Raw genomic sequence first — 20,434 nt, 5'->3', positions numbered from 1 at the left:
ATATAATCACTATAATACACACTCGAACTTCGAGATTTTTATTAGAGGGCCCCTTTTATTTGCAGTTGGAACCAGTAGTAGAAGTTGAAATTTGCTGAAGTTAGCTACATCTTGGTTACAGTAAAATCTACCAAGTACACACCAATTTATATTCAATTGGCAAGAGCAAAGACTGAACTTCGATTCTTCCCCATTTCATTAATTATTCGTCTACGGTATACCCAATTACTCAATTAGTGTGAACGTGAACACAGTATGAACTTGAAAAAACTTGGAATTGAATTTTATCGTGGAGAGAGTCAATCGACGTACATAACTAGCAGCCACATTTTAAATTTCTCACAAATGACACAAGTCACAACTAGGATCTTAGAGTGCTAAAAAAACCACTATTAACATGATTGAGTGTTTAAAAGGACACAGATAATGGCTGTTAGAGCGCAGAGATTATTAGTGAAAAAGGATATGATGTTTCTTCCTGGTTTAAAATGAAGAAATAGGTGTCTATTTTGGTTTCTCAGGTCACTCGATTGTTTTTAATTGTCGTTTAATAGGTACGTTGCCATAACAATTTTTGCGCTTCTGTCTACATGATCAATTGATTCGGCTGCCGCGCGTGCCGTTTGTTCAGCGTGTACCCACGTTTATTAACCAGATGTATTCTCGGTATTTGTGGCGCGGCCCACATCTAGTCTTGTCCCTATCTTGCCATTTGCCTATTAACGAGCTATTACCAGTATGATCGAATACTAATTATTTAATTAACTTTATTAACAAATCATGGGGGCTAGTTGCGCCACAATGTTAGTAAAAAAACCTGACACGTCTTGAGATGGTTTATTTGACAATCTAATATCATTGGTTTACCTTCATAGTACTTACTGTAATCATTATATACCAAACACATACGCTGAAGTCTGAGCCACTCTAAACGGTGAGATATAACGTGCCACAAATATTGAGAATACAGCGCCTCCCACGTTATGGCTGACCAAAAATACAATGATAGGCTCATTTCAAGCCTCAAAGATTGAAGGAGATTTTTCTAGAATATCGAACAGAATCATCCGAAAGGTTCTTAAAGGATGTTTGTGATTAAATATTTTGACTTGACGACATCGGATTGGCCCCATAGTCCATACAAATTTATAACTTCTACAGAATCAATTTATGGCAATCGGGTCATATTATTTGCTTGAATTTACATAACAAGCACTGAAAACTAACATTTGATAATCATTGAATGGATCCTTTAGACCAGTTTTGCCGCGCCAGTAACTATTGGAAGAAAAAGAAAACAGATCTTTAAAAGTTACCACAACACCATTTTCTTAAAATCGTGTTAGTTAACATGACAGCAATAGATTATTAGTGAAATGTTTAGGGGAGTCGAGAGTACAAAGACGCTTTTAAATTGATTGCTTGACAAGTACCTCTTAGAGACATAGTGCCGGCAAGCGTGCAATAAATCAGTACATACTCAGTAGTCAGTACACAACAGAGGTTATTATCATACGATTTGCCGTCTCTGTCCTCAAGCAGGTATGATAAACTGATGGAATTGAAATTGCTGCCGATTAAGAAACGATAAAGATATGATAAGCACGATGATGGCGATTAAAGAAATGCCAGTATAATTATATCGGCGTGCTATGCACATACAGCCCGGTAAACACATAATAATGCTGCTTCTTAAAACCCTATCTAATAGTAATAAGCAACTCTCCACAATATGTCGACCTTCCACAAGAACATGAGTTGTACTTCCGACCGCGACAATGGTGTTTTCTCACACACACTGCTGATTGAGACCCACAGAGCGGAGTGTTCAGGACACAGCTGTGGGCAAGACAGTTGCTGTTGGAGTGATTGGCTGAGCTGAGTCTCCCTCTGCCTCTGGATCTGGAGTGGTGTTCTGATGAATTGCCATGGCAACCATGTCTCTGATCATATCACGTTGCTCTTGTTTAGTGAGCGATGCATCGTCAACATCTTCTAGTCTTAGTGCGTCCAGGTTGAGCTGAAACAAATGAATTACATTCTAGCCTAATTCACTCCAACTTTAGTGTCATATGCAGTAAAACTTACAGAGGATGTATCTAGAATCTACAGGTTCATTCTGATCACACTTAACTAGTGAATCGAATTTAATAATCTTAGGGCGATGAAATTACTTACATTCTTATATTTGAGCTTCTCGATGTTTCTAGTAAGTTTCAAAACCCCAAGGGAATCCTTAAAGACCAGACTTCCCGGATCTAAAGTCATGTGTTCAGCAATGTCGGGCTGGATTATAGAAGGTGGTTTACCAACTATTGTAGAGATCTGGTGCGACACCATGTCAGTGGGTGATTGGAGAGAAGGTCTGCAACAGATTACAATTGTTAATTATATTTCAGAGGAGGATAATTAAGTTTGGGGTTAAGGTGAACTATGTTAGTTCAATTGTGGGTTGTCGAGGTAATACTATACCCAATTTTAGCGACTTATTCGCCACAATTTGCATCTTATGAACACTGGGTTACATAGCATTACGGAGAGTCGTTCGGATAAATTAACGAGAAAATGAATGGTATTGTTGTATCGTGCAGTGGCATGGTATTGGAATTTGGCCAAGAGTTGGGTTACATGGACACTGGTGGGAGGGGGAGAGGTGGAGTGGAGGAGGGGGGAAGAGTACTGTAAAACTCACTCGTATTGATCTAGCGCTTCAAAGGAAGGAGGGAGTAGATTAACCCCAGAACTTGTAGAGAGAACACTGACCGCATCACCAGCTGAACTGCTCATCAGAGAAGCTTCACTCATCGCAAAATCGTCGAACCTAAGTCAGCAGTGAATAAAAGAGCAGAAACAAATCCTTAAATTCCTATTTTTAGCTGAAAATATCTTCAATCAAAAAATCTAGTAAAACTTACATTTTCTTCAGTTCATGAATAGCTTGCTCATAGAAGAGCCGCCTCCTGACAGACTCTAGTGCACCCTGAAGTAACATTACCCCACAAGAAATTGGTCCCACAGCCCCGGCCTGCCTGGCGGCGTCCACCAGAGAATCAGACATGGTGTCACTCAGCATCTTACAAACATCATCCACGGAAAGATTGTCTATAGGATCGTTAAACATGTCACTCCAGTTTATCTCATCTCCTGCTTGACTCTGAGGAGCGGTTACTTTGTCATTAGAGATCATTTTATTAGAAACACAAAGTTGAGCTGCGTAATATTATGATATGCCAGGTTGCATTGGAAATAATTATCTTTATGTTTAATGTTTATATAAATAATGGTCGTATTGATGAGTACTTTTCATTGTTATAGAATCTGTTGTAATATATTGAAAGAATCGTAACAAAATGAATAAATTCTAGCATCCAATCATTTTCGAATCTATAATTTTCCATATTTCCAAACTGTAGATTTTACATATTAACATAATTTCTCTGAAATGTTATCAATGCACCAGGAAATAGAGTAAACGGCACTAGCAATATTACTCGCTGCGCCAAGGAGAGGAGTGTGACATACAAGTAATGGGGAAGGTTTTCTTGGCTGTAAAGAGTAAACATGGAGAGACTTGGGAGGGGCCGAGAAACTTTAATGAGTTTTAAAAAGTAATCAAGTTTAAATAATAACTGCATTTGACTTTTATGCTAAGCAATGAAGAAGATATTTAGTAAACAATATCCTGCCTGCAGAAAATTGCACCAAAAGTACCCTAGACAAGCCTGGATTAAAATGTGACTGGTGCTTTCAATTCTTTATTGTGTCATGAAATCCATAAAATTTCTTCATGTTAGAAGAAAAAATATCATATTACGGGGAAAACCCTGAAAATCATATCCCCCATATTTTTGGCGCAGGAGTGCATTAGAACTTAAGCAGTTTTTTTTGGAGCTGTTAAGCTGAAACTCTGCTTTATGATAAAAAAGAAAAAGCCTCCAGGATAAAAGCTAAAATTAAAAAAATGTATGACCACACTATACTAATTAACCAAAAGCTAGTAAGAAAAGAAAGGGCTATTCATTAATTCATTAAAATTCCCCGCGAAAATGAACTGAATACGGATTTTTGAGACAAAAACGTGCTTCCAAAAAGATTAACACGTCAGCAAGTGATATTAGAAAAGAAACAGATTCCAATCAAGCAGGCTTACAAAGAATTAATGAAAATTAGTCCATTTCGCGTACATGCAGGCAGCGAGGAAAAATAAGATAATGAGGAAAAATAAGATAACAACAAACATGCTAAAGTTTATAGATAACCAATGAAGTTTGAATGAGGGGATGGTAGAGTTCCTGCTTCACTAAACGCTGGATATCCACCGGTTTCTCATCACAGCTGCACTTGACTTCGAGATAATACTTGACTCTGCATAAAATATGTTCAAAGCTCCACTGTCATATTGTGGACATGCCGGACAGCTCCACAAGCAGTGTCTCATCACGGTATCATCCCCTTATCATCTCAACCTCGTCATCCTCAATCTCCTCAGAGATCCTGCCTTCCAGTTTGCTTCTGTACCCACTCTGACGACTCTTCCCAGCACCAGCTTCCACTCCGTCTGCTTTGTCTTCATTTGCTTCGGTGAATTTCTTTGCAAGCATGCAGGTCGCCATTTTTATTAGCGAGTTGAACTTGACCAGCATTACGTTCTTCTAATGAGATGAAACATATTTGAAAATTTACGAAAATCTTAAATTAACGAATGCATGCCTGAATATGAGGATCATGATCCTATTGATTTTACAGCACATTAAAACACTCTCAAACACATATACTTAACCAGAAAGGAAGGTAAAACATTGAGCTGGACATAAAATAACTGAGCATCCTGAATTGCCCAGAAAAAAAAATACACGTATATAAACTCGACAAGGTAAAATTAATAACTAATGTCAAGTCACATCTTAGCACTGTACGAGTAACTTTTATTAATCTGATACACTGTTAAGGTTTAAAACGCTGTCCCTATAAAATTGATAAATCGCAGTAACAACAATTAAAAAGTGAGGTATTCGCTGAAAAAGTTAAGGTGCTATAAACACTGATGATTTTTCTTTTTATTATTTTATCGCTTAATTTAAAATCAACATCCCTTTTCAACTTATCATTTTCAAAGAGATATGAGAAGGAAACATGCAAAAATTAGCAGGTAATCATTATCAACTTATCATTTTCAAAGAGATTTGAGAAGAAAACATGCAAAATTAGCAGGTAATCATTATCAAACCTCGCTTTCATTATCAGGAATCATAGAGCTATCCTGAGAATTGTCCCCAAAGTCAGATACCAGAGCGTCGTAATCGAGGGTTGAGGCGTTTGACAGGGCCTCCTCCTGGACAGGAACACAACTTTAGCACCCATGACTTGGTAGCATCAACTTCATTGTCAGCTGCCCATTGCGAAAAGCAACAGGAAAGCTACAAACATCAGCACAATATAGCTTATTATAAAAGAACATTATACATATTGTTATATGATCGCAGTACCCTGATTATCATCTTCCATCAGTCATATAGAGTATACACCCCAGTATTACAACAGTGACAACCGGGGAAGAAAATAAAACAAAACTTTTTGGCCAAACAATCACAATCTCATTTCCAACACGCATTATCAGGAGTAATATTATAACCTGATATAATTACAACCCTCGGGCCTGTCGTTGTGGAAGTTTAGAAATGTGTGACTATTTGACCCACCTGAACTTCGTTAGGAAGTGTAGTAAAGATGTGTATAAGTTTCCGAAGACTAGGAGCCAGGAGTGATTTGCACATGTTGCAGGCTTCTGTTGGACCCAGGTACTTCCAGAACGTGGCATTAGCTACGAAATTTTGATAAGGTCGTAATTTTAATATAATCAGTGTTTAAATTTATCATTATCAGACCATTTCGTTAGCATAATATTATTAATATTATCGGAATTAAGTTTTTCTTGATTTCCTCTTACCAATGATAAGAAACTCGTCTGATTCAAACAGAGGGACGGAGTTACAATAAGATTTCTGAGATAGAGCATGTCTCAAGCTGACGTCTCCATGGAAACCAAGAGCTCGTGTCACTGTTGTTACACAATTTACCTGAACACAAACTGTTTTAGCAATAGTAAATATTGTGAAAGTATATGGCTTTAAATAAGTTATTTTCAAATAATTTGGCTACTTTATGGCAAATTAATCCTATCAGTGCAGTGGTTACTAAGAGACTATGTGATTGGTTACTAAGAAGCTCTGTTCAAGTGGTTACTAACTTACTCAATGGTTACTGAGTAACTCTGTGGATGGTTACTAATATGTTACTAAGTAACTAACCTGCCCGGAAGAAGACACAGCAGCCCCGTTAGAAATAACACGTTCTCTCTCCGCCTTGTCCGCCGCTGTGTGAGTGTAAGTTATCTTCTTGGGGAGCCCCTCACGTGACAGTATGGCGGTCACTGAGCCTATGTTAGCCACGTGTAACATTCCCAAACTATCTTTCACATTATCTGAGTGGGAAGATTGCTGTAACTACTAACTACGGCATGGAAGGACGACCCAAATTGTATATAGACAATAAAGACGAGTTAGAAAAGTGCCAGGGGATGAGGTGTAACACACATTTTAGTATAAGTTATAAATATATAATAATATATAATAAAATAACAATTATGCTAAAAAGCAGCGAATTTAACTTAACGGACCAGTAGAGGTCTCGGTCTGGGATGTAGCAGTGGAAGGTCTTGATTGGCCGTTGTCTTGGCTAGGAATGGTTTGAAAGATACACATACACCCGGTAACTCCACTCCACCTGCTCTGACCCAGCTCTTCGTGACCCTGCTTCAGGTTCACATCTATCTTGTGAAGTGATCGCTTCATTGCACGCCTGTAAACAACAAGCATTATATCACAGATACTCCGGGAATGTAAAATACATGTACGTGCTAAGTTTAAAAAAAAAGCGAGTGTTCACAACATTTATGAATATCAGTTAATGTGAACCTGATATCGTGAGGAGAGGGAAAGGAGGAGCCTCCTCCCAATATCTCCTTCACATAGGACCAGTAGTTACTGGCAGTGTACCGAGAGGCTGTGTTCCCTTTTAAACCCTCAAACATGGCACACCCCCACAGTGAACCATCATCTTGTCTCAGATCTGGGGAATGTTACTGTGTAAATTACAGTAGGCTCTTGCAGAACCTAATGTTATTCAAAACATCTCAATTCTAACGACGGACAATGAGTTTTACGTGCTAGGATAATTTGTTTTAACACGTCATCTTAAACAGGTAAACTGTGAGTTAAACAGGGTAACTGATGATACATTTACAGATAAACAGACCGGGTGTGACAGGGTCTGCGGTAAAGAAGGTTTGTCTAAGCTCCTGTATCAACTCCTCCGAGTGGAATATGTTCTCATTCAGTTGCTCTATCTTCAACCCAAAACTGTACGGAGCGGGAGGATCAGTGTTACTCTCTGAAACACTTCTTGGTCAGCTTTAAAAGGGATAAAACATGTTTTTGAAATTTCGATCTAAAAGGTGGGCGCCAGAGAAGATTACACAACCACACCTACATCAACAAGTTTCATACTTCTAGCATCTGCTAAATGTAGTTATATAGCCCCAATAACCCCTAATAAACTTGCTAAATAGGTTTTCCGGGTTCTTAGATGTTGGGCGAGCACAGTTTCCTGTTGCCTCCTGGACCCTGGTTTTGGCTTTCGTTTTACAATTTCCCTCATGTTTAAATTAAATGAAGTGGGAAGACACCCCTCAATTATATAAAATAACGTCGGCTGATTCCAGATAACAAATTGCACTGCAAAATTGGTTAGAATATTCCCATGGCTCGTAATTGAAATCATCGATAACAAATTAGAAGACTGAACGGGATGGTTAGCAAGGTACACGTACTGGCACTGCAGTTTTAGTGCACACTGGACAGAGCTACCACACTGACTCACCCACTACCCAGCAGAGCTTCGTTCGAACTGCGAACAGTGTCCAATATGCTAATATGTATTAGGTAATTGGGTTAGGAAAGTAAACATACATGCGACAAAGATCAGGGTTACCATAAGGAAGAAAATTTCAGCAAAATTTATAGAAAAGAGTGTACACATACATGCGAGAAAAATCGGGTTACCAATAAGAAAAAATCACAACAGAAAAGTTTACAACCCTCAGATCTCTCGGATCCTCTGTTCTCTGTTGTGATTTTTTCTTATTGGTAACCCGATTTTTCTCGCATGTATGTGTACACTCTTTTCTATAAATTTTGCTGAAATTTTCTTCCTTATGGTAACCCTGATCTTTGTCGCATGTATGTTTACTTTCCTAACCCAATTACCACACTCTCTGGTTCAGAGATCAAACCTCCCCTTTTCAGTGTAACCTTGATAAAGTCCAATGCGTGACGAAAATTTGGTTTTACAGTTCACTTAGTTCCTTGTTTCACTTTGTTCGCAGTTTTATTTCGGGAGACGTGAAGTCTAAAATGAAAGCTAAATATGTATTAGGTCATTTTACTGTCCTACTTTACACCAATATACCGTACCCGGTGCACCATGCAGCTAAAACATCGAACCTTGTTTTTATATATCTATATTCTATATCATATTTTGAATTATTATCCAAAGATCTCTAAACTTATGTTAGTTAGTCACACACCTGCATGTTTGTAACATGTTGTTTAGATGCCGCCCTCCTAACGTGTTGCCCTCGCACGTATCGGGGCTGTTTACTAAGTCCGACTAAAACTAACGTGCGACTTTCACTACATGGTCAAATAAATTTGTGATTTATAATGTAATAATCTGTTATCTTAAAAGAGCGAAGAGTACACAGTCAAATATCACGACGCTGTTTTCCAGTCCCTTCATTATCATGTTTGCCCATAACTGATGAAAACTGACTATCCTGATCGATTGGTGTTGATCGCGGAACCACCAAGCGATTTAATTATAATTCATTTAAAAAATCAGATCGAATTACATCCGAGTAGCTGCTGGTTAAGTTACGAAATAAATTTACAATATCACTAAGTTACCACAATCCCAGGAAGCGTAGTTGTAGTTCTTGGGAGCTAGAGCTTCAGTCATCTTCTCAAATGAGGGAGAGTAGCCGGGTGAGTAGCAGTTGTCCTCCGAGTATTCCTTAAAATCCTTGAAATAAAGCATTTTTAGTGTGTCATAAGCATTCGTCAGACGGGCGGTGGACTTTTTATCAGCGTCGTCTATTTTCTCTAACATACTGAAATACGATGTGCATAATTATTAATTATATAGTTATTCAGTCATAATATGTACTTGTCGATAACATATTAAATATGCCACTTGTCAGAATTAATTTTCCACTTACAGCTGCAATACGAATAAACATATTATTATAACGCTGCACTGCATTAAAACTCTACAATACAGACTCAGAAGATGATTGTAAACTGGAATAAGAGGGCGGGGCGAGATAAAAAGCAGAAATACCTGCAATAGTGTCTGGTAAGTTCAAGAAAGGATGGCGGGTAGTTATCTAGCTTTAAAATCCTCAGAGATCCATGTTGGAGGGTATGTTCTCTCCACAGACGGAGTGGGATGACAAGTTGACATCGTCCACATTTAACTTTACTCAGCTTCTGGCGGTACATCATCTCTCTTGGTCATTCCTAATGTCGGGATGTTATTATTAAAACGTGATTTTGGGGCTAATTTTCCGTAGTATCTTATCGAGCAGAATTGAAATAAAGGTTTGATAAAAACTTAACGAGAATTTATTGAATTAAGATTTAACTTAATAATCGTTTGTCGTTAATTTCCGTCCAGGAGCATGATAATTTGTCTGCAGCTGTTATCAGCTAAAGTGTGTTAATTAACGTGATTAGGGAATAGAGTCAACAACAAAAAGATAAAAAGTGACCGGTGTAATTTGCCATTATAATTTTGGATGAACATTGGCCAACACCATTCGTTCAGGGATATACTTCCTGTTAAATTCTGATAAAATATTAAACTAATCATATTAGATGGGGTAGAAATATAATTGCAAGAGAACTTATCACAATCTTGAGTCTGAACAGATTGTGCTGCCGACACAGTTTATAACTCGGAGAAATAAAAACATGATTGGTTCTAAATTGAATTTGCTTCGATAAGGAAATGAGACCATTTCCGTTGATTCCATTAGTACCTTACTTTTGCTTTCAATTTTTTTTGTAACGCGTCCCTAGTCACGAATAGAATTCAGTTTGTCTTCAAATACATCGATCAAACGGTGGCAAGAGCAGTATAGAGCTTGTTGCAATTCAACTTGTTTGTATCACTCCCTCTGTCCCTCTGTCCCTCTGTCCCTGAGTTCCAGAGTCCCTGAGTTGCTCTGTGCCTCTGTGCCTCTGTGCCTCTGTGCGTCGGTGCCTCTGTGCCTCTGTCCCTCTGTCCCTCTGTCCCTCTGTCCCTCTGTCCCTCTGGCCCTCTGTCCCTCTGTCCCTCTGTCCCTCTGTCCCTCTGTCCCTCTGTCCCGCTGTCCCTCTGTCCCTCTGTCCCTCTGTCCCTCTGTCCCTCTGTCCCTCTGTCCCTCTGTCCCTCTGTCCCTCTGTCCCTCTGTCCCTCTGTCCCTCTGTCCCTCTGTCCCTCTGTCCCATATTCCATAATCTTGACATTATTTCTAAAATCATCGATTCACAGTAAATCAATTTTACGTTTCATCTTTTAAAGATATGTCTAACCTCACGTCCACATTTGCAGCTATGTCCAGACTATTCGTCTTAGGACTGTTTACAGTCGTACTCGTAACTCTTAGCGAGGCACACAGGTACAAGGGAGCGGAGTACAAACAAACAAAGGTTGTTGCAGGACATGTTGACGTTGAACCTGACAGCAGGCTAGAAGCTGACGGCTATGAAGAATGCGACGATTTCCTCAATGACCCATCTTACAATGAAAACTACGTGGAAGGGGACGGGAACGCAAACGCTGCCAATGGATTCCATCATCTTCTCAACCGCCACAAGCCCAAGCCATTGGCAGATATCTGCGAAAGTTACGAATGCCTGGACGCTGAAGAAGTGGACTCACCCGGATGTGGATTTGCAACGAGGATCTTACCAAGTGCCTACTGGATGGTTGCAGACATCGACCTGTCCCGAGAATTGGGAGTTAGAGAAGCCTACAAGCGCATCTATCGCGTGAGAAGCGGACACAGCAACGATCAGGCACTTAAGATGAGCTTCGTGCTTCCAGTCTTGAAGAAATACTACCTGGACGAGTTTGGACAAGTCGAGCGAGCAGAGATTGGTATGCTCATTCCATCAGAATACCAGAGCAACCCACCAGCATCAACATACGACGAGGTAAGAATCGAGAAATGGGATGAGATGAAGGTTTATGTCCGAGCATATGGTGGGTACAGGGATGATGCAGAATACCAACAGCAGTTCGACCTTCTCAAGTTAGCACTGGACAAACAGAACATCGTCCCATATCCTCACATGAAGATTGTGGTTGGGTACACCTACTACAGATACGGCAGACAGCGTCTAGAAGCAATGCTGGTTGACAACGACTCCATTAGTGCGTGATAACTGGATCATCGGGAAACTTTGTGATAAAATTTGAATGATCAAATTATATTAACGGTGACATTTCAATTCAAATTCTAAATTATTTCTCTTTGAAATTGGGTACGTTTTAAAATACGTCTTAATACTTCAAGGTCGAAAAATTTTAATTGATTACCTTCGACGAGGGAAGGGTATAATGTTATTTATTTTTTTGTGATTGATGTACTGTGTACATCTGTGATTATATATTTTTCATCACATTGCAGCATTTATAAACCAGGTCTTATTTATTGTGTACACTCAGTTACTAATCCAAAATAATTATGGTTATTTGCCTCAAATTCTACTAAAAGATGTACAATTAACATTTTACTGCATCTAGATCAATTGAATTTGAAATGAAACATTATATTCAAATTGATTGAACCTTATTAATTTTACCCTCATATATTTTCAGCTATGTCAAGAGTCTATGAAGTCTTAGGGTTGCTGACAGTCGCACTTCTCAACCTTGGTGGAGCACATTCGAAACATTCCTACCAGACGATTGAGGAAGACAACTACTCTTGGGAAGAAGCTGAGGGCTACCAGGAATGCCAGACAAATGACCCGGGATACAACGAGTTTGATGCCACCCAAGACTTTGATGGAAGCTCCCCGAACGATCTTGGAAATTACCCTGACGATCAGGGAAATTTCCGAAAGAGTCCTAAACCAAAGGCCCTTGAAGAGATTTGCGGAACCTACGAGTGCCCGATGTTCCAAAAAGTCGAGTCATCAGGATGCGGATTTGAGGAGAGAATCATTCTGCGTGCCAACTGGACCGTTACTGACATCGACCTGAAATCACCTGACGGATATCGGGAGGCCTACTTCCGTCTTCATGGTTACAGGAGCGGAGCAAGGAACGACCGTGGACTTGAGATGGATATGGCGGTTCCTGTCATGAAGAAATGGTGGATGGACGAAGATGGTAATATCCTGTCAGCTACAATGAGCTTCTACATTCCTGCAGACGTCCAGAGCAACCCTCCTGCCTCGACAGACGAGCAGCTGAGAGTGGAGCAGTGGGACGAGGCTACAATCTACATACGGGCCTATGGTGGGAGCAGACACGATCCAGAACATCTCAAGCAGTTCGACCTTCTCAAGACAGCTCTAGCAAAGCAGAACCTGACACCGTACCCTTATATGAGAATGACAGCTGGATTCACGAGCCCTTTTAATGGCAGACAGCGCAGAGAGCTCATTCTGGTGGACAACGCATCTATGATTTAAACTGATTTTACCTTAAAACTAACTCTATTAACAGGACTTAAACTGAGTGGTTCATAACTTTAATGACTTGAGTTTAATTCAATTATAGAGAATTTTCTTTACGATGAGAGAGATAAGAGAACTAGAAACTTGGCCTAAATGTTTTGAAATTATTTTATATGCGTTTTAAAAATTATTTTTTGTCTGTTTAATAATTTGTATCATATTATGGACTATGGTGGTCTCATGGTTTTAAAAATTATCTTGATGTAAATAAAATGTAAAATGTTTGAAATGTTTTCTTGGGTAAATTTCTATTGATCCCGTTTATAAATGAAATATTTTATTGTAATTTTATAAAATATATTGATATCTTTGTAAAAATCAAATTATTCGATCTAAAATGAAACTGGTAAGAACTGCTGGATCCTGTAGCAGTAGAAGATAACAATATAATATATAAAAATATCCACTCTGAAACTTCATAAACAATAAAGTTATCGTTACCAATTAAATATAAAATAACCTAAAGTGGGATACCTATAACAGTAGAAAAAAAAAATTCACATCAGTAAATTGAAAGAGTCAAACTGTGGTGCTTCAGGGAAGAAAAAGGTGAAATCTTGATGAAGCAGTTCATCTCATCGTCGTCGTTTTATAATAAAAAGGGGATAAAATAATCTTTTTGAGTTATTGACCTTTTTTCCATATCTGGGGTCCCGATACAATATAACAATGATAATCGTCGATCATGAAAATCGATTTTTATGATGTTTTATAAAAGAGGAGAGGAATCAAACGTAATTTCACGGGAATACTAATTCTGTCAACTTCATTCCCAGATTTTTGCAACAATGTTACATCACTCTGAAACTTGACAGGTATCAACTAAACAGCATTTAGAAAGTTTTATAAATTTGAGTAAAGCGTTAATAGTAGTAGTAGTAGTAAATCTTTCAAAGTACGAAATATCTCTTTAAAAGAGCATCCTAGGCACCTTATAGATATCAAAACGCATAAAAAAGAAAACAAAAACATGAACCATCTTCTAACTTCTTCCACTCCTCCCTATCTAAAGCTAAAAATCTAAGGTCTTCGAAATCAGTCAAATTCTTAAGTCTAATATCAAGATTTCTACTAGTCAAGTCTTTTCTAATAACATCTAATAAGATTAAACATGGTCTACCCCGTCTCCCTTCCATAAAAATATCAGAATTTATAGCAAATAATTAAAGCGTTAATAAGTGCTGAAATTACAGTTTGTTCAAAATGCCTGATTGGTTGCTTTACAATTGACTTGTGGCCACTTGGCAGTTGACACTGTGCAATGTATGTATTAAAATCCAACGAACATACTTTAACCTTTTACATAGTATGAACTAATATGATATATCAGCATTACTTGAATCTCGATATATATATATATATATTATATTTAGTTTACCAGTAGTTCACTATTCAGTTGTTCACTATTCAGTACTGTATCACTTAGTAATAACTACCATCTGGTTTACTGTTCAACTCCATCGAACAAATCTGACAAGAATTGTAACAATGTAACAGCGCGCTGGGGAGGTGTTACACGTCAAAGCGATAATAACTATACGCCAGGTGGTGCCTACCTGGACTCTTGGCGGAGAATAGGACAAAAGATGTGACAAAAAGGTGAGAATTCTGACAGATCACAAACTGGATCGTCAAGTGAGAAACAAAGATAGAGATTGTGCGGAGGCAAAGAGAGACATTTCGTGTCATCTACTTTTATCATAACATCTGCTGTGCAAATTCATCTTATTGTATTTAAAAGCCAACTATCAATCTTCGGTACAATTCACAAGTATTCTCTTTTCTATCTTGACTTATTTACTGGGTTTCGCACCACGGACCGAAGACTGACCTATTTTTTGTGATTTGCCCTTACTTTGTTCAGGGAGATTTATCAGGGGAGGTGACTGAGCCCCCCCCCCCCACTATTCCAATTTTCATCTAGTGTGCGTGTGCAGTGTGCAGTGTGCCGTGTGCAGTGTGCAGTGTGCAGTGTGCAGTGTGCAGTGTGCAGTGTGCAGTGTGCAGTGTGCAGTGTGCAGTGTGCAGTGTGCAGTGTGCAGTGTGTAGTGTGCAGTGTGCAGTGTGCAGTGTGCAGTGTGCAGTGTGCATGTGTATCATATTTTATAAATTTATGCCGTCCGCACTATTTGACAAGTTTTTTATGCGCACCTACGAATGCTCCCGCTCAGTATTTTTCCTTTTCAACCGTTGCTGATAAAGGTATAAAGAAAGGCTAGGAATTCATTGCTACTGTACATAAGCACCTGACGTGATATAATAATTCTTTGCCACTCAGCTCTGTAATCTAATCTTTCTACTTCAGTTGTTAACTTTCTGAATCTTTAAATCTATATTCTGATTAAGTCGTGTAGTGCTATTGAGTCTCATTTGATGATTCTTTCAAGAAGATTTCTGATTTTTTCTGAATAGACTCAGTGATGACAATGTTTCGTCCTTAGATCATTGTCATCACTGAGTCTATTCAGAAAAATCCGAAATTTTCTTGAATAAATCTATATTGCAAATCTTCAAATAATGTACTGTAAAACATAAGATTCTCTCTCCCTGTCCTTCGGTAATTTTTCATTAATTCAAAACAATCATTACTATTTTTGCTTTATTATTTAGTGCAAGTAAAGATCCTTAAAACGAAAAGGAATGCTTAGATTGTTAGGACTGGTGTATCTGGTGGTGGGTGGATATTCTGCAACAAGCACTGAGCGATGTCCTCAGGGAGTGCGGGGATTTGCAGGACCGTCAGAGCACCAATACTACAACTGCAGGAGCGGGGATAAATACGCAGAGCTCGTAACCTGTGAGGATGGCATGATCTACGATAGAAAGGAAGTCACGTGCACACAAAATCTGCTGAAAAGAGGACAAAGTGAGCTGGTACAGCCAATCGTTGACCAGGTATCTCTGGGACAGGCTATAAAGATAGGGACACTGTACAGCCAGAGGACCAGCCAAATGTACCATGGTTACGAACTTTACAGCAAGGACACATTGGACGAATACGTGAGCAGGATAGAGGGATCTCTGAGGGAAGTTCAAGAAATAGATGCTGTGGCCAACACAAGGAGTTCCAGAGCCAAGTTTGGGCTCGGGGCAGAATTGGAACTGGAACTTATGTCCGGTCTGATCAGTGTTAAGGGCAGCGCTGAGTACATGAAGGACGAAATCAAAAGTTCTCAAAGAGCACGAGTTGTCCTGAAGAAAGAGATCGAAGGTGACGTTTTGGAGTTAGATAAGGATGGTGCATCTATAGACTATGACTACTGCAATCTTATCGGCCGAAACACTGGACCCACTCATTTTGTGTCAAGAATAATCTATGGACAAAGATCTTACATGGTTTTCGAAAAAGATGCAGCAGTTGGTGAAAATTTGGATGACACTTAAAGGTTCATTAGAAGCCCAAATTGATTTGATTCCGGACCTAGTCATTAAGGGCAGTGTGGCGATAGGTCTGCATGACCAAGAGTACCATAATGATGACAAAATGAGGGTTAAGTTCTACGGTGATGCCATCCTAGAAAAAGTTCCTAGAACTTGGTTTCAGGCCATTGACACATTTAATACAGTTCTCGAACAAAAGGAAGATGGACGCAAAGTACTGGCGTATAGTAGTCCAATCAAATACTCATTGACTCCCCTCAATGAAGTGTGTGATGATGGAACTGCAGCAGTGATCCAGGGTATAACGGAGGATTTAGTGTCCAAGACTATAAAATACCTTGATGATCTGACTGACAACAGAGAGAAGCTAAACTACTTGCTAGGAACAGATCCAGCCATTAGATACTCGGCAATCAGGGAGCAGCTACTTGTCTTCAAAAATGGAATCGAGGCTTTCTATGCGAGTATGGCATCCAGAGTAGCAAAGTTGCTTCCGCTTATTAAAGCAAGCATGGTCGATGAGCGTGAGTTAAGAAATATTCTTACTGATTTTGAAGACTCTGCGTTCGTTAAGTCACGATCTGATGATTTCCTCACTTACAGATATCGTGAAATCGATACCATCCTAAATATTGTCAAAGGAGCCCTGAAGAACCCAGACATGCTTTTGTCTGATCCAGTTAGTGCCACAGACAACCAATGTGTTTTCAAACAGGATTATGGCACCATCTTTGAGATGAATCTCCTACCAGAGAGTGGAGTTGCCCAGAAATTCATTGACACGAAAGATACATGGTCAGAGCCAACAGCATGGTTCGAGAGAACAAGTACAGTTTTAAATGTCGGACAAGCAAGGAAACGATTCGAAACCTATGTGGAGGCTAATGTGAAGACCACAGGCCAGAAGAGGTGCTACATGCTGAAGTTGGGTTCACTTAACAATGAACAAAATTACCAGATGTATTTATATGAGAATGGCAAGGAAGTAACCAAGGACTTCCAGATACCGCAAAAACCACCCCATGCGGTGGCTTGTGAAGAGACACATTCTGATGGGTTGACTCTCAGGGTAGAAGATAACAAAGATGAGGATGTCACAGGAATTGAAGTTACGCTGGAAAGCTATGTCCACAATCACAAATCAAAACAAGTACTGGAAAAAGGAACGTCTGCTAGGGTAACAAATCTTCATTCTGACGAGAATTACAAAGTCAGTTACAGATATGTTGTTCAGAACGGTCACGGATTCAGCGAATACTCACAGTCGGAAGATTGCAGAACTCGGCCATCCTCTGCTCCTGTTGCTCTTCTAGCCAGCCCAATTACTTCAAATACTATTAGAATCTCATGGGCAACGCCTGCATTGATCGCACCACATCTTAAAGACAGAGACATCACCTATACTGTACTGATTAACGAAGGAAACAGTTTAGGTATAAGTGCAACGGTGAGTGCAGCTGATCTGGGATTTAAAGTGTATCAGTTTAACGGAAAAAGGGCAGGAACTTTGTACACAATAGGAGTGTTTTCAACAGTTAATGGTAACGAAGGTGACACTGCAGTTTTAACAGTCACAACAGCACCGGCCGCTCCTGCAGCTCCAGTTCCAGGTCAGATCCAAGACAACAGAGTGCGATTCCAAGTGAAGGTTGGAGACGTCAGCGTACCGGCAGGAGTGACAAAAGAACTGCTCTCGATCAAGTACTACAAGATTAACAACAATCAGGTTGTTAGTGGAACTGAAGTCTACTACATGCAGCGTCTTCAGGTAAATGGAACTTGGTTTATTAATATTTTCAATATATCTTATCATGATGCTATTTTAACGTACAAACGTTTAGCAGAGAACAACAACCAATTCAATTTGTCAGCTTTTGAATAACTATCGTATTAACATATTATTAATATTAAAATTACCTCTTACTCTACAGAATCAAGAAAACACCGAGATAGACATTGCTAGTTTGGAGACAGGAACCTTATATGGAGTGCAAGTTAAACTTTTGGTAAATATCATTGATATAATAAAAAGAAACGCGATATGACAAGTATTAAAATTGCATACTTCAGTCCCATCATGCCACTATCATTCTATAATCTATATAATAAGATTTTCACATGCTGAAAACAATAAGAAAGAGAGAATAATTGATCAGGAAATGTTGGGATTTACAAGCATTATTTAACAGGTAAGGTATGATGGCCGACTGCTGGGATCTGACTACTCCAGTCAAGTTACTGTAACCACCACAAATACCGGTTCTCCTATCGACAATCTACGAGATAATATCAACCAGTTTGAGTCTTCTCCAAACAAAAACTCGACAATGCAGACCTACAGAAGAACCAGCTTGTCTCCACAATGAATGCCGCGGAGAACAAATTCACCTCCGCAAAATCAGGAGGCCTGAGTCAGATAGATGACATGGGGGAGAGGATTTCTCTGGATTTCGTGGGAGTTCAGCAAAAATCGAATGGTAAAATCTATGTGACAACCGATACATTTAAAAAAATCTTTTGTATTGGTAATTTCGGGTATCTGCCAATTTTTCATAATATGTAATTTTGAAAGATTCAACGTTAGCATTAGACTACGCCACAAATTTAAAGTTATATAATATATTATACTCTCTTAAGTTGCAATCACTAATTGATTCATTTAATGAATAATGACGATACTGATTCCGTGTGTTTTCAGTCCTGCAGAAATCAAAGTGCTTCTTGGATGGATTTCAGATTTGGGACCAATCTGACAGTCTATTAAATACGCTATATGTCAACTCGGAGGCTGACTGTCTAGCTAAATGCGCCGATACTGACGGCTGTTCCAGTGCCAGTGTCGAAAACATTAAAAATGGCAATAGAATAACATCACGAAAGTGTCTTCTTGGACCAAAACGAAATGGCTATATGCTGTATCCACAGAAAAACTTCATATCGGCCAACATGTATTGCCAATGTAAGTTTCTTGTTTTTGAAACTGCTGATTTAACAGCTAATATTATGATTTTTCTTGATTCAATTGTAGCACAGCTCTGAAAATGTAAATTATCCAGAAACTTTTAATATAACATGATTTACAATAATATCTGTTTCAGTGACAGAATCTGCTACAATCGACACCTGGAAAGAATGCGTCCAAGAAAACATCAATTATCCCGGTGCAGACATCGTCAATTCGGCTGGAATAAGTAATATCGAAGAGTGTGCAGCATTCTGCCAAACTGTGGAGAATTGTGTAGCAGCTTCGTTCAACAAACAATCCAAGACATGCTACGCTAAAAACAAAAGAAACGGAGACCGGGTCAATTCAGACAGCAATACAGTCAGCGTCTCCTTGATGTGCCTAAGTAAGTTGTCAACCTCAAACCAAGAATCAACGATAGAAATGAAATAACATGATTTAAAGTCTAACTTTTAATTTCTTTCCTTGTCGTAATGATAGAATTTATGTTATAAATCCGCGATAGTTATAATATGACGAAATGTTTACAGGTGCAAACCGAGGTGGAATCAGTCGATGTGCGAAGAGTGGAGTCAGGTTCACTGGATCAGTCATCCATACGACATCAACAGCTTCTCTTGATCTCTGTATCCAGTTCTGTGCTAACAAAGACAACTGTGAGTCTGTGTCCTACAACAGTTCTTCAAGGAGTTGCGAGGCACACAACAAGCGACTTGGAGCTAGCAGAGGAAATGTGGGCGGTTGGACAAGCGTCAACATTTACTGCTTGGGTAAATTGATAATGATAGTTTCTAGGTCCTAACTTATTTTATTTTGGCCCTTAGAGGAAACAATCAGTGCATCAGTGCCAGATTCGAAAGGCCGGAAAAACGTACTAAGGCCAAACATCTTTGGGCCACGGCAAAAGCTGGCCTATTTGAATTTTTGCTTCTAAAACAGTGTGAAGGTCGCATTTCTGCAGATAACTAAAGCTATGATAAAATCTTGCTATTTTCAGGACTACAGCACTTCTAAGATTCTAACTGAACCGGATGACATCGGAAAATGGAAATCTCTCATAGGGAAAGAAGTAAATCTACTTGGTAATCGAAGAATTCAAAATATATATCAATCTTATTTTAAACATTTTCTCGCATTAAAACTGTATCATATGATTTATTTGTCAAGAAACTTCAAAATGATAAACAAAATTTGTAAATCGAGTAAAGCAAACAAAATGTGATGTGAAAAATCTATCTGG

General features: G+C 39.0%; 4 protein-coding genes across 7 annotated transcripts in view; 3 read left to right on the top strand and 1 right to left on the bottom strand.

The window, feature by feature from the left end:
- Positions 1-1,304: 1,304 nt before the first annotated feature.
- LOC134816524 (uncharacterized) lies at positions 1,305-9,697 on the bottom strand. Of its 3 annotated transcripts, XM_063825409.1 has the most exons (14): positions 9,457-9,697; positions 9,024-9,226; positions 7,315-7,449; positions 6,975-7,128; positions 6,677-6,858; positions 6,309-6,481; positions 5,948-6,077; positions 5,700-5,821; positions 5,228-5,332; positions 4,467-4,652; positions 2,916-3,154; positions 2,693-2,821; positions 2,179-2,365; positions 1,305-2,020 (listed from the first exon to the last, which is right to left on the bottom strand). In XM_063825409.1, exons 1-14 carry the CDS (start codon positions 9,618-9,620, stop codon positions 1,829-1,831), a joined length of 2,301 nt encoding a protein of 766 aa, XP_063681479.1. In that variant the 5' UTR covers positions 9,621-9,697; the 3' UTR covers positions 1,305-1,828. The 3 variants fall into 3 exon arrangements, with proteins under 3 accessions (XP_063681479.1, XP_063681487.1, XP_063681495.1); XM_063825417.1 differs by lacking the exon at positions 4,467-4,652 and having other exon boundaries at positions 9,457-9,696; XM_063825425.1 differs by lacking the exons at positions 4,467-4,652; positions 5,228-5,332.
- LOC134816575 (IST1 homolog) overlaps positions 6,150-20,434 on the top strand; it is a 74,303-nt gene continuing 60,018 nt past the window's right edge. For both annotated transcript variants that reach the window (XM_063825494.1, XM_063825487.1), the window contains exon 1: positions 6,150-6,154. The gene's annotated coding sequence lies outside the window, so the exon portion shown is untranslated. The remainder of the gene's footprint in view (positions 6,155-20,434) is intronic.
- Positions 14,799-20,335, top strand: LOC134821830 (uncharacterized). Its single transcript, XM_063832636.1, has 7 exons — positions 14,799-17,997; positions 18,161-18,235; positions 18,419-18,706; positions 18,928-19,188; positions 19,328-19,579; positions 19,725-19,964; positions 20,192-20,335. Exons 1-3 carry the CDS (start codon positions 16,165-16,167, stop codon positions 18,593-18,595), a joined length of 2,085 nt encoding a protein of 694 aa, XP_063688706.1. The 5' UTR covers positions 14,799-16,164; the 3' UTR covers positions 18,596-18,706; positions 18,928-19,188; positions 19,328-19,579; positions 19,725-19,964; positions 20,192-20,335.
- LOC134826037 (uncharacterized) lies at positions 19,176-20,208 on the top strand. The gene is made up of 4 exons (XM_063838330.1): positions 19,176-19,188; positions 19,328-19,579; positions 19,725-19,934; positions 20,192-20,208. The coding sequence occupies exons 1-4, from the start codon at positions 19,176-19,178 to the stop codon at positions 20,206-20,208; spliced, it is 492 nt and encodes a 163-aa protein (XP_063694400.1).

This window comes from Bolinopsis microptera, chromosome 1 (genome assembly GCF_026151205.1).
Source record: "Bolinopsis microptera isolate Bmic1 chromosome 1, MBARI_Bmic_1.0, whole genome shotgun sequence".
Taxonomy (NCBI): Eukaryota; Metazoa; Ctenophora; class Tentaculata; order Lobata; family Bolinopsidae; genus Bolinopsis; species Bolinopsis microptera.
Note: the sequence above shows the minus strand (reverse complement) of the source record. Positions and strands in the feature narration are given on the sequence as shown.